This window comes from Magallana gigas, chromosome 10 (genome assembly GCF_963853765.1).
Source record: "Magallana gigas chromosome 10, xbMagGiga1.1, whole genome shotgun sequence".
NCBI lineage: Eukaryota > Metazoa > Mollusca > Bivalvia > Ostreida > Ostreidae > Magallana > Magallana gigas.
Genome location: NC_088862.1, coordinates 26785120 through 26799770, shown reverse-complemented (window position 1 = coordinate 26799770; position 14651 = coordinate 26785120). Strand labels below are relative to the sequence as shown.

Here is a 14651-nt window from a genome sequence, read left to right as displayed (position 1 = left end):
TGATAATTTTTTTACTATTTTATGGACTCAAACTTAAATTCATGGTGTTTATTCTATAGATTGACATCTTAGAAAAAAGATTTGGTAAAATAAATTATATGTTGACGGATTACTTTTCACGCTATAAGCTCTAAACCAAGTAGACCCTGACAAAAAAATTCGTAAAAATCATGTTTTGCTACAGTTTTCTGCTTAGATCTGTCAACAATGTTAGATATAATTTAAACATTAATTAATTGACGATTGATTAAATTCGAAATAGCTTCTGTCTCTAAATTTAAACCGGTTTTAGTAAAAAAAAAAAGAAAAATTCGGGGGGGGGGGGTCAAAACAAAGACGATATAAGCATACCTGAGATCCTGGTTAATCAGAAACTTCGTTTTTCATTTTACTTTAACAGAATCGAGTTTCTCAACAGTAATCATTTCTATATCTCAAATAATACATATATTACCGTTTTAATTGCTTATTATTGCCATTGTTTACAACAGCGATGTAGTGCAAAATCAATACCGGGTATCAAAAAGTGCATAGGTGGCACTAATACGCTTCCGTAACTAGTATTTTAAAGACATTATTCTTGCAACTACACTTTATAACAGCCTGAGTGTTTTACCTTCTCCTCCGTTTTATTTTCAAATCAACAATTCACACTTCATTCAAAACTTGTTGTTTCTAATGTTCAACTTAATTCAAATTCTCTCCGTCTTTTCCTATCATTCTCTCTCTCTCTCTCTCTCTCTCTCTCTCTCTTTCATTCTCTTTCCCCCGCTTTCTCTCCACCCCCTCTCTCTCTCTCTCTTTCTTATTTCTCTCTCTCTCTCTCTCTCTCTCTCTCTCTCTCTCTCTCTCTCTCTCGTCATAGTTTCGTGACTGACCGTAATAAAGATTATACAATTTAAATTAAAAGAACAGCACACGTTATATTGGTTGCGTATTTGTTTTACCATAAGTTTATATTTAAAGGAATTTGATTGGCCTTAAATGTATCCAAATTTTGAGCTTGTTCATTTATTTTAATATTCCTAATTTTTTAGGGGGGAGGGGGGAGAACAGTTAAACGTGGTCTTTAATTTATTAAATAATTGTGTTATAAATGATGACTAAGCTTTCGCAAATGAGTGTAACATCTGCTTATTTTATCAATGATGGTTCGATTTGCAAGGTTGTAATCGTTCATCAACTTATCTAGAAATTAAATCAATACAGTTTTATTTAAAACAACAGCACAAACATATAATGCGCTTTCACAATTTTTCAAGCAATCGGTTTGCATCACATAGAGAGACAATGGACTCGATGAAATTTGTTTATATGTTACTGTTTGCCTCCGCATGTTCCGGCTGAACATATATACCGCGAAGTGAGCAAATGGACTTCTGTAATGCAGATTTTGGTATGTACATATATGTTTACTGGACATATGATAAATTTTTTTTCGTATCATGTATATATCGTTCTCCTTTTAATTTAACAGATTGTTCTTAACATTACTGCCTTTGAAAAAAAATCGTTACATTTCGTTGTTACAAAAATAAATGTGTGCTTAAATTATTATAAATTGTGTGTTTGTGGTTACCAGCAGTAGTGGTTTACTTTTGATTTCCTGAACGGTTTTATTTTCTTTTTGTGTACAGCGTTTGAAGCAGAAATTACGTCAAAGGACACTGGAAAAATAAGTATAAAGTATGGGTTTGATGTTGTTACTGTATACAAGGTAAGAAACTATTTAACTAATTGTTACTTAGTTGTTGTCAATTTTGTGTGTCTATCAAGTGTATAAAATACTTTATACGCCCCCCCCCCCAAAAAAAAAAAAACAAACATTTACCTTGTTTTCAAGAGTTCCCCTGTCAAAATACATGTTTATAAAAAATACGCGTGCTAAACTGTTAACAACGGTATTTTTTTAAATTACCCATTATGAACAAGTACTTTTTTTTTTATTAAATTAATCTAAGACTCAAATTCAGTGTATTACAATAGACCGCAAAATTAAAGGCTATTTTTACTTTTGAAACGAAAACCGAGTTTGAAAAAATAAAAGAAATAAAATTCAGTTTGTAGGGAATATATAGGTCAATATAAAACAATTCGAAGCAAAACTGTTTTTACTTGTCACTTTGTTGATTAATCCATATCATGTCTTCAAACTTTGTGCAAATGTAGTAATATTAACTAATTAATTTAAAGGCATCCTTCTAATTATAAACAAGTATAACATAGACTAGGCATAAAAAATAAGTCGTCGCAAAATAGGTTTACACCAGTGGCGTCGGAAGCAAATTCAAAGGGGGAGGGGGGGGGGGGGGGGGTTAAACCTTATAAGAAATCTTAACAACTACACAAGAGGCCCATGGGCCACATCGCTCACCTGAGGAACAATAGGTATGATAAAATGCTTAATGGAGTCATAGTACAAACAGTCTGGACAATGTACAATAAAAATACATGTAGATCCTGTATAAATAGAATCCATCCCCCCCCCTTGGAACTCGGATAGCCCTGATTGCTGCCAATATTTACAAGAGCAGACTTTAATCACCGCTCCTGCACATACATAGGGACTCAACGTTACGCAGGCAGGGATGACCGCACACCTATGCAACTCAACAGGTACCAACGTTAACGTAAGCAGAGATAACGCAAGCAGGAATGACCGCACACTTGCGCCAACAGCTCAACCTAACGCAGGGAGTGCCGCACACGTGCGCTAGAAAGGCCAGAACACCAGCAGGGATGACCATACAGTAGTGCTCCGCCGCAACCACCACCAATACAGGGCAGGACTGACCGCACACTTGTATTAATGCGATACGGGGCAGGACTGACCGCACACTCAGTATCGTAGGTTAGAAAAACACGAAGATTAGATAGAGCAGGGATGTCCACACACTCAATCTATCCGTACCTGTTCAAATTTAACCCCAAACAGTCACTCGCGGTATTGCAATAGACACTGTCCCTATATATGTGCCGGCCTAAAATATTTCATAGTATCTAAAATTTGGAAATCAAAAATAAACAAACTAATCCGGCCTAACCCAAAACCACTTATGCAGAACAACTTATATATATTGAATATTTATCATTGTATAAAAATAATCATCACAATAATTGGTTAACAGTGGATGCATTAATTAAAATAATCAAGAATCAATAAATCAAGGGCAATAACTCAAAACAGTAATACAAAAAGATTCTAATGAAAATATAGCTGCCTGCTTCAATTTTATAGTCATATCACATGTTGAGTATTGCAGTTCTCAAAAAGATCCTTTACAATTGTTTATTTATGGGATATTTAGCTACATCAAACTCTGAACCTTCTTGTGAGGCCGAAGAATTGTCCTGGAGCCAAAGTCTTAACAATTATAAAGAATCATCTTGCTGATTAGTTTCTGAGAAGAAGATTTTTAAAGATTTACTCTATATTCCTATGTAAAACTTTAACACCCCCCCCCCCCAATGTGGCCTCACCCTACCCCCAGGGGTCATGATTTTCACAACTTTGAATCTACACTACCGGAGGATACTTCCACACACAAGTTTCAGCTTTCCTGGCTGATTAGTTTCTGAGAAGAAGATTTTTAAAGATTTACTCTATATATTCCTATGTAAAACTTCGACCCCCCATTGTGGCCCACCCTACCCCCAGGGATCATGAATTTCACAACTTTGAATCTACACTACCTGAGGATGCTTCCACACAAGTTTCAGCTTTCCTGGCTGATTAGTTTCTGAGAAGAAGATTTTTGAAGATTTACTCTATATATTCCTATGTAAAATTTTAACACCCCCCCCCCCCCAATGTGGCCTCACCCTACCCCAAGGGATCATACTTTCACAACTTTGAATCTACACTACCTGAGGATGCTTCCACACAAGTTTCAGCTTTCCTGGCTGATTAGTTTCTGAGAAGAAGATTTTTAAAGATTTACTCTATATATTCCTATGTAAAACTTCGACCTCCCATTGTGGCCCACCCTACCCCAAGGGTTCATGATTTTCACAACTTTGAATCTACACTACCTGAGGATGCTTCCACACAAGTTTCAGCTTTCCTGGCTGATTAGTTTCTGAGAAGAAGATTTTTAAAGATTCACTCTATATAATCCTATGTAAAATTTTAACACCCCCCCTCCCCCAATGTTGCCTCACCCTACCCCAAGGGATCATGGTTTTCACAACTTTGAATCTACACTACCTGAGGATGCTTCCACACAAGTTTCAGCTTTCCTGGCTGTTTAGTTTCTGAGAAGAAGATTTTTAAAGATTTACTCTATATATTCCTATGTAAAACTTCGACCCCCCATTGTGGCCCACCCTACCCCCAGGGTTCATGATTTTCACAACTTTGAATCTACACTACCTGAGGATGCTTCCACACAAGTTTCAGCTTTCCTAGCTGTTTAGTTTCTGAGAAGAAGATTTTTAAAGATTTACTCTATATTTTCCTATGTAAAACTTCGACCCCCCATTGTGGCCACACCCTACCGCCGGGGGTCATGATTTTCACAACTTTGAATCATTGTGGCCCCACCCTACCCCCAGGGTTCATGGTTTTCACAACTTTGAATCTACACTACCTGAGGATGCTTCCACACAAGTTTCAGCTTTCCTGGCTGTTTAGTTTCTAAGAAGAAGATTTTTAAAGATTTACTCTATATATTCCTATGTAAAACTTCGACCCCCCATTGTGGCCCACCCAACCCCCAGGGTTCATGATTTTCACAACTTTGAATCTACACTACCTGAGGATGTTTCCACACAAGTTTCAGCTTTCCTAGCTTTTTAGTTTCTGAGAAGAAGATTTTTAAAGATTTACTCTATATATTCCTATGTAAAACTTCGACCCCCCATTGTGGCCCCACCCTACCGCCGGGGGTCATGATTTTCACAACTTTGAATCTACACTACCTGAGGATGCTTCCACACAAGTTTCAGCTTTCCTGGCTGATTAGTTTCTGAGAAGAAGATTTTTAAAGATTTACTCTATATATTGTGTGTGTTTGTGGGGGGGGGGGGGGGGATAGGCCACCTCTGGCCGGCATTATATACAGTATTTATTTAATAGGGTATTTAATAGGGTGCTGCCGAGAACATTCCTTCTACTCTTCTCGGACATGGTACTCTGTTTTCCTGTGGACCACAGATGTTAGATCTGAACACTAAGTATTTAGTCTTCGGTAGGTCAGTTATAATCGACAGTAAAGATGTTAATTTTAGGTTAAATTTCAACACGTTGTAACATGAACAAGTTAAATTTGTTTTACAGGTTTTTTTAACATGCACCTGTAAAATTGTATTCATTATGTATGTAGGTTTATAATCCCTGGTTTTTAGTGACTTTCCTTAAAATTTCCTTATTTTGAAAAAGAAATCAAATTTACTATTAAGGAAAATCAAGGTTGTCAGTGCTATGACAAAATTTTGCTTGCATGCGTTTGTAAGAAAAGAAGCATCCACTACTAGAAATGCTGTGTACTAACGTTCTAATAAAACAAATATTTGTTGCCCTTGCAGCCACAATCGATGGTGAAAATGTTCAGATCCTTACATACAGAAAAATGGCTGACGTGAAACCATCGGATATTGAGCGAATAACAACAAATTATGATTGTACCTGCACCGTAAGTAAATCATTTATAGGATAAATTAAAGTATGTATCAAAAAGGATTTAATGGGCAAGGTTAAAATTTGAGAATAAGCGGGTAACAACTGATTTTTTTTTCGAGATATGTATTTGAAAATATTCATCTTGAATCATCATTACCGGACGTCCCTGTAAAGATTTCAATTTTCCGAAATGAAAAAGTAATGATACTTGGTAAATAATGCCAATTTTTTTTTTAACAAGTTGATTTTTTTAAGAGGTTGATCAATCACTTGTATTGGAAGTGGTTACTGCAACTAGTTAGTGTTTTGTTTCAAAAGAAGTTTGTTAATTTACTACATGAAAAAATAACATGTCTTCAAACCATATATTACAAAAATGCTTCTTAAATGAATGAAAAATTTACAACCTTAAGTTTATAATTCACAAAAAACTGATCATCACCGTGAAAAAATTGAATCTTAAAAAGTCAAGCCTGCAATGAACCTAATATTGTGAGTAAGACTAAAAAAGTTGCGAAAAAGTTGAAATGCCTATGCTGCCTATAAATTTTGCATAAATTTTGATACGTTTTTCTTGTGAGCTCGGAAGTTCAATTATATTCGGTTGAAACACTGTTCAATCTAGGAAAAATGTCTCTAACAAATGATTCGTACCCAGCCAGAAAAAAGTACCGGTACATGAGTAAATATATTAGAAGAAAGAGTGAGAGCTAAAACATTGAAGAAAAAATGAAAATATGTTATTTGATCAAATCACCTTTTGTTGTAGTTCAAAATTTGCCATTTTTTCTTCAATATTTTTTCTCATTTTAGATCAATATTAACTACGCAGCATTCCATGGGGTGCAAAGTTCGCCACTTCCGGAACCGTCAAAAAACGAGTGTAACGCCCCTGAAGATTGTTGCTCCAGAAGTGGGTATTGTCAAAAGAATTCGGACAGCGTTTGTACTTGGGGAGACAAAGGCGATTGTTATTGAAGGAAACGTTTATAGAAGTTAACGTTTCTCGATCGCTAATAAGATGCCAACTGCAAGAAAAATTCTTTTTTGGCATTTTTCCCGAGAAAAATAAAACAAATAAGTTAATCAATCATTTTGCATTAAATATATCAAGCGTCTTTGTTTTGTAGCAGGTTGCAATAAAGAAAAAGATACTATTTTTGTTTCGTGATATCGTTCAATATCTCTTAACCGATATCAGGTATCGAGATTTATTATCTATTAACCGATATTAGATATCAAGTCTTCACCAATATCAGATATCGATTCTTTAACGATATCAGATACATGTTTTGAGATATATAGCTTTAAAAAACGAAATAAGCATAAAAAATATATACAATATATTTCTCATTAGAACCCGTGATGTTCTGTAAATAAGCCAAACTTTGTTAGAGGTTACATTTTAGAAACAGTGGTTTTTCATTTTTTTTTTCATTTTTTGATTATTTATCAATTAAACTTGCATAGCTGAATTTTGGTGGTCATCGCGTTGTTTTTTGTTTAAGGACTAAATTGTACATGAGGGTGTTTATGGGTTTTTCTACATGTTTATATCAATTTTCAACAGGTAGTGTATTAAAAATTTGGCGCTTGCGCTTGTATCACTCAGCTACTTAAAAAGATCTTTGTAAAGAATGCAACACAGTGCCAAGACAATGCGTAATAGATATTACTTAATGCGTACTGTTGGGCTTGCCATCACTTGGAAGTGTGTTTCTATTTTTATGTGATAGTTAAGTGAGGCCATGAAATCAATGCAAAAACACTAACGCAATTTACATGTCTTTAAGGCAATCATTTTGTTGACAATTTCTCTCTAAATCTCTGACTATAAAAGATCAATTCCGTTATTCATTGGATTACTGACCATGTTTACGAAATACTGATATTTATCATAAGAGAGAAGCTGCACAAATTAAAACTTCATTAGTTTTATAGATGATTCTCATTAATACATGTATATGTCATTTGTCATCAACAAAGTTGTACCTGCCTCGCGCATAGCCTTAGGTAAACAAAGTCATTGAAAAATCTAAACCCAACCAATTGAAATCTATCAATGACAGGCATTGCAGCAGGTGTAACAACGAAATAGTAACATATGTCAGATGTACCAGTGTTCAACGTAACATCTCTCAAGGTTTGATAGGTACTGCTAAAATCATCAAAACGAGAAAAATAACAGGTTTTATTTTCCTATAGACACAATGTTAATCTTCTGATGAAACTGTGCATTAAGAAATGAGTTTCCTAACTCAAAATTTCGAAAGACAAGTATTCATTGATATGACTTATTATATAGGCAGTCACGTTGTGTACTAGCGTTAAACGTGGATGGATCTAATAAGACTAAATAATAAAATACAAGCACGCAACGTTTTATCTTAGATAGTTTACTGTTTACATTTCTATTGCACACCATCAGCTGAACCCGTCTAAGTGTGTATTGTATAGTCAAGCAATACAGTCACTGTAGAAGTACAATAATTTGCATAATTTTGTCTTTATTTAAAACGGAAAATAATTTCTAGAAAACGGAAATTAGATTTTTAAAAAACACTAGTATGAATGTACATGTAAAGATTTGAACGAAGTGTTACTTTAACAAAAGACAGACATATTATGAATGAAATCATATCAATGGAATTTGTTTTACCTTGAACTTTGACTAAGACACTTTGTCTGATATAGTTGCATTGCACACACTATATCCATTTAGTAATATACAGTTGTTGATTTGGGTCGAGGGCAAAAGTTGATCTGTGGGACCGGCTCGCAAACTGTTGCCGAAGGCCGCGGGCAACAGTTTGCGAGCCGGTCTTACAGATTAACTGTTGCCCGAGACACAGTCAACAACTGTTTTGTTATACCCCTTCTAATCAATAACACGTTTACGCGGAATAAGGCGTCACCTATTAACAGTCTTTTTTAACAGTCGATTTTAACAGTTTTAATCTAACAGTTCCAGACAAACAGTCAAAATACTGGACTTTTTTTTCGTATAGAGTTATATAATAACTGTTTTACAGGGGTATTACAATTATATTTGAGTGAAGAAAGTGGGAGAAAAATAGGATCATATATATTATAATATATCATATTATATATCATATATTATAATATATCAAGCACAAAATTGGTGAGGTCTAAGGCAGACAGTCTAACAAAGAATTAAATAGGGTCAAACCAAGGATTATACACAGATGTCTGCATTGATCTTGGCATTCGACATTATTTCAAGGTCACTCAAACTCTGACCTACAAATAACGGTTTTTTGTAAAGTCTAAGCAAGACTGGGCGTAATAGAGAAATTATGTTTATCCTTAAGCAGTCCTATTGGGATATACATGTACATATTATCGGTAAAGACAAACAAAGTACTAAAGTACTGACGGGAGTTGATTTTATCGATTATCATTTATTTTAAATGCAGCAATATGTGAATTTGCATGGCAAGTAGTAATCGAAATATTTCTGAGAAATGGTATGGACCCAGGCAAGATTGAACTCTAGTCTTGTTCATCCAAATGCTCGGCTGTCTCCGTTTATCTCCGACAAGCAAGAGGGACTCTATGTTTTGTCGGATATTAACAGAGACAGCCGAGCGTCTGGTTGAACGAGACTACATTGAACTCTAGCGGAAGAATACATACGACTTCAAAAAATATCTAAACTGTTTGTGCCATTTAAAATCTCACAAGGTTTAGATAAGTTTTCCTGAAAAACAATGTTTCAGAATACATTGCATCGAATTTATCGATTATTTTGAAGAACAAAGGGTTGTCAGCGGTATTGATTTGTGCTTAGGTCCAAACACTGTTTCACTTTCGTTTTGCTCGGGTAAGTGCATAGGAGAGTTGATTAAAATTAACTCCCAAAATCCAGACTGTAGTTCAGCACCAATTAAAATGGAAATGCGATAAACGAAGTAACGTTTAGGTATTTTGTTTATAATTTTATTTTGATGATTTTTTTTCGAGCATGACTGGAACAAGTTATTTTCTCTTTAAAATATTAATATGCTAATAGAAGTTTAGGTGGTAAGCCATTACGGATTTAATATATCAGTAAGAACGTCATCATTATGCTCAAGTTTTAGTCTTTTTTTATTTGAACTATTGGACCCAGTATAAACTAAATTAATGAGAAGAACTATAACAATCTGTTCTTGATTATAGTGAGAGCAATTACGATTACTAGTAACTTATGCCGCGCTTTTAGTCCAAGGTAGCTTAATTACAGTCCCCTAGTTCGCCCCATGTACATTGCCCCTCATCATTTCGCTGGCAGTAGGAATTTCTAGAGCACCATTTCTCTGGAACGTTGCATTCGTTTTCTGAAGCAGCAGGGAGGTCCGGAAAAGATCCTTCGGGACGGTAGATTTTGTCGTAATTGAATTTTACCTACAAATCAAACGAATAAATCTTACTGCAAATACTATTATAGTAGAGTCTGATTGCACAGTTATAAGCCTAGGGCTTCTGTTATTTAAACTTGTACTACTGTTTAAAAAGACGTTGATAAATGGCATTAAGAAATCTAAAACTGTTACATACATGTATATCTATTGCCTTGTTAGCATAAATCATATCAATTTTTACAGGTATATGCAAAAAGAAAGATTACATTGAGCACTCATGTATCTATACATTTTAAAATACCGACATTTAATTATCATTTCTCAGCCGATATAACATGTATCCTTTATAAAGAGATTCTGAAACTGTTCGGTGATTTTCAATATAAGAAACATTATGTCTTTATCCCATCTATATTTTCAAAATCAATCAAATGTGTTGTTTTTCTCCCTTATTCCTATATTTTTCAAAGTCCTACTGGCATGCGACCAGTTCTCGCCGAGTACCATTTCTCGCCAGTACATTGTGACGTTATTTTATCAACATATAAAATTATATACGAAAAATGACGTCACCATGTACTGGCGAGAAATGGTACTCGGCGAGAACTGGTCGCATGCCAGTATAGCATAAAATCAAACATTCATACACGTATAATAACAATTGTACCTAAGGTATTCAAATTACAGAGGCTTTATACGTTTTGTAATGTTTGATTCGTTACTTACCTCGCAACTGCAATCGTATTTCGTCGTCATTCTCACGATATCGTCATCGCTTACGTCACTGATTTTTCTGTAAGATGTTAGCTTAATTTTCCCGTCAGTTTCTTTTGCTGATTCGTGTAAAAAGAAATCATTTTAGTTGTTAGATATCTAACTACATTGAGACGAATACTTTTTCTTGAACATTATGCCACAGGATTACAACTGATATGTTTCGTTAATTTTGAATCCACCTGGGGTTTTGATAATATTTACTGAATTAGATTTTATAAAAATATAAAAATTTTAATCTTTAAATAAAAAGGAAATTCCATATTTTTCGCCTTTTTATATATTCATGATGCACTATGCTATTTAATTGTAATCAATTAAATGTTTGCTGATTAAAAAAAAAGTATTTAGTGTAAAGTTATTAGGAAACACTTTAAAATAAAATTTTAAAAAAATGTGCATGTAAATGTGTTTATTTGTAGTAAAATAAGAATGTTTACCGTAAATCAGGTAAGTTTCGCCTTCATCCAAGACATCGGGTCCACAGGAGTTGGAGGGGCCTTCTCCAAAGATAGTATCTGTAGCTAGCTTCTCTTTCACATCCCCCTGTCGATCATAATAAAAGTCATTTATTCTTAAAAAAAAGATCACTATATGTTTTAATCATAAATATTTACTTTAATTACTTTTAACTACTTGGTTACTTTTATTCATTATATCTATATCCTTGAAATAAAATAAATGGTATATTTATAGAATACTAAATGATATCCAGCGCAAGCGCGGGAATTAATTTTGATTAATTTTACAGTAATTACTTATCCGATAAAATTCAATTATAGTTTGTCATATCACACGTGTTGAAATACCAAATGTGTAAACATGTACCTCTGGTAATTGCATTTTTTTTTAGTTTATAGGCAAAATGTCTTATTTCATAAGTATAAATTTGGTTTTGATGTTATATTTGATATTCAAAATCCGTTATCATATTATTGACCCAGTGTATGAAATTGTTAATTGTTAATTGTGTGTAAATAGATTGTAAATAGGCAGCTTCGATTGGAAAGGCATATACAGGGAGGATTTTAAACTGAGCAAGCTGGCGCTTAAAAGGGCTGAGTGGTCAACAATTAAGCCATCAAATCTTCCTTAAAGTCTAAGATATGAATTCTTTTACAATTTTAATTGCTATAAAAAATTATTTAGGAATTGAAAAATTCATATATTTTTTACCTTTTAAATTTTGAAATTTTCCTATATTTTTATATTAAGCTCTCTTTTTAAAGAAGGTCGGTAACGACCTCGACCATCGAATCGTCTTAAGAATAAGAAAAGCTCGAAAAATCCGACTAACGTAAAGGCATGTCATAGATGAATTACAGCATTTTAACAAATTGCATTCAACACACTAGTAGTTTCATTATGTACATGTATACACGTATATTTACATTTTCAACTGTCATTGTCTGTGATAACGCTATGAAGCAATTTTGAAACCCTAACACTTGATAACTTCATAAAACATGAGTGACACAAAATGGGCGTGTCTTACAGCATAACCGAGACACGGTATTAGCTGCGCAGTGATACATAGCATGTGGTACATAAAAGTAGTGGTTCTAAAATAAAGTTGTTTTAAAGTGTACAAATTGGAAATAATATAAATATAAGTAATAAGGAATCATTCTTTGAATATTATGAGGTGATAATTTCGGTCGGAGCGTGGCGAAATCTATCATTAAAGCCCTTTGGGCAAAGTACTGACCAAAATTATCACCTCGTAATACTCAAAGAATGATTCTTTTTTCCTTAAATAAAACTTACTTTATAAACAGTGTGGATATATATCTCGTATTCGTAGAACCTGTTGTCCACCAGTCCTTTAGAAGCTTTCACCTCGGCTTCGAATGCTTGAAATGGAAACACAAAAGTTTTAAGAATCCCAGAGAACAATGATAAAATGACGAGTTTCAACTGTAATCATTTCAAGAGAAGCAAGTGCATGTGTATTAAAAAAAAGATTTAAGCTTTATACTTGGTTTTATTGCTTAATAAGGTTGAATATATTTCAGCAAAAATGATTTTGCTAAGCTTTTTATAATTATTCTAGTCGCATGTATTTCAAACTGATGGCGCTAACCACGAAAAAAAAGTGGGAAAAACATGGCTTGTTGTAGCTCAACAATCAATGGAAATATACCGTATACTCTATCTAAAATTACTAACCAAAATAATTCAAAAACATTAAATAATTTATAAATTTAAGAAGACAGAAGTCAACAAGAAATTATTTATACCGTAATCAGCATAGCAATAGTCCTCTTGGTCGATTTTGGGAATCCACGAACAGCTGAGCGCTAATGCAACCAGCGTCAGAAACAAGTAAGCTTGTGTGGCCTTCATTCTCTCTGCTATTGTTGGACTTTCTGAGATTCACTGTGCCGATGGACATCGGTCTAGGTCCTTATATATCATGTACATCAACAGCTGTTGTCGAGTGAGACTGACTACGCATCATTTTAATTATGCATCATAATGTAATTAAATTTATTTTGATATTGCAACATTCTTATGAATGAACAAATTAAACGTTACGCTTTAAAAATCTAATCAAAGTTTAATCTAGTCATTGACTTGTAGTTAAATGTATTTCTACTGTAAAGTGTTTGAATCGCAAAAGTGACCGTTTTGAAAAGATCAAAAAGACCAATTTAGTGGTACCCCCCCCCTCCCCTCCCTTTATAACCCCCCCCCCCCCCCCAAAAAAAGAACCCCAAAAACAAAAACAAAAACAAAAAAAACAAAAACAAAAAAAACAAATAAACCCAAAAAACAAAAAAACAAATATATTTTCTTTTAGCTATTTGATAATGAGCTTTATATACTTTACAACGATCGACAAACATATTCTGCAACATTTATTGATATTTCTCGTTGAACATGGACTTCAGCGCGAGGAGGTCAATGAAGTGAGAGGAGGCCGGAACGCCTTTATAAAACCCACACGTAAAAGCGGATGACCATTACACAGCTACTGTGGACCACGGGGATCGAACTCGGGTCGCAGCGTCGAGAAGCAGTGTCCACTGCATGCTAAACCAGGTCTCCGTGTAACTATTCTGCTTTCATTCTTTGGTTATCAGGATGGCGATCTCATAAAGAATGCTCGATCGTCAACAAGATTTGATGTAATTTTTAATTATTTGATTATTTTTTTAAAACATTATTCTTTTCAAACAAGACTCATATAGATTTTATTACTGGTATTATAGGGATTCAAATTGAAAAAAAAAATATGTTATCAACTATAATAAAGTTTTCAGAAGCAGAAATGCAAATGTAAACACATAAATTTGAGGAATATTTCTGATGATGGATGAAGTTCTTCCATATAATTAAATGGCCTTTTAGTATAGAATATGAAATGAAATATACATATAGATTCATAGATATAAAAGAAAGAGAGAAAGATTGTAAAATAACAAATGTAAAACCATACGTGTGTCAATAGTATGCTTGTATTAAATTTTGGAGATCAACGAAAAAATATAGCATATTTAAATGAATATGGCAGAATTATAAACATAATATTCTGTCAATTGCTAAACTTTGGGACATTATAAAAAATGAATTTATTAGCTGTGTAGGTTTTTCTTTTTCTTTTTTTCAGCGATAAAATATTCAATTAATAGGTGCAGTATTATTGCTTATTGAAAAGTGTACATCAAACACAAGAATTCAATTGTCAGAGGAGATTAAAAATTGAAATAAGTGGGCTTGTATGCATTGAATAGATGATAATGATTGACGTTTACGCCAGTCATTAATAAGGCGGCACCTGACTAAATGCCGCAGGGAGTTATTGACCTTGTTTGTACCTTGATCTGCAATAATAATAAAACTTTTAATCGAATGATAGTGGGCTCACTGTAACAGGTGTTATATATATA

General features: G+C 33.8%; 1 protein-coding gene and 1 long non-coding RNA gene across 2 annotated transcripts; one reads left to right on the top strand and one right to left on the bottom strand.

Annotated features, from left to right (window-relative positions):
- Positions 1–1153: 1153 nt before the first annotated feature.
- Positions 1154–7060, top strand: LOC105342750 (uncharacterized). The gene is made up of 4 exons (XR_010710384.1): positions 1154–1396; positions 1638–1717; positions 5090–5633; positions 6434–7060. It is a non-coding gene; the product is annotated as an uncharacterized lncRNA (long non-coding RNA).
- A 2652-nt stretch (positions 7061–9712) lies between these two features.
- Positions 9713–13151, bottom strand: LOC105342751 (uncharacterized). The gene is made up of 5 exons (XM_034454495.2): positions 12999–13151; positions 12526–12611; positions 11199–11304; positions 10711–10817; positions 9713–10027 (listed from the first exon to the last, which is right to left on the bottom strand). Exons 1-5 carry the CDS (start codon positions 13102–13104, stop codon positions 9857–9859), a joined length of 576 nt encoding a protein of 191 aa, XP_034310386.2. The 5' UTR covers positions 13105–13151; the 3' UTR covers positions 9713–9856.
- Between the last annotated feature and the right edge of the window lie 1500 nt (positions 13152–14651).

Coding starts and splice junctions, on each gene's coding strand:
- LOC105342751 (XM_034454495.2), bottom strand. CDS start 13,104: ATGAAGGCCACACAAGCTTACTTGTTTCTGACGCTGGTTGCATTAGCG. Junction 12,612..12,998: donor CTATTGCTATGCTGATTACG/GTATAAATAATT, acceptor TTCCATTTCAAG/CATTCGAAGCCGAGGTGAAA. Junction 10,028..10,710: donor AATACGATTGCAGTTGCGAG/GTAAGTAACGAA, acceptor TTTGATTTGTAG/GTAAAATTCAATTACGACAA.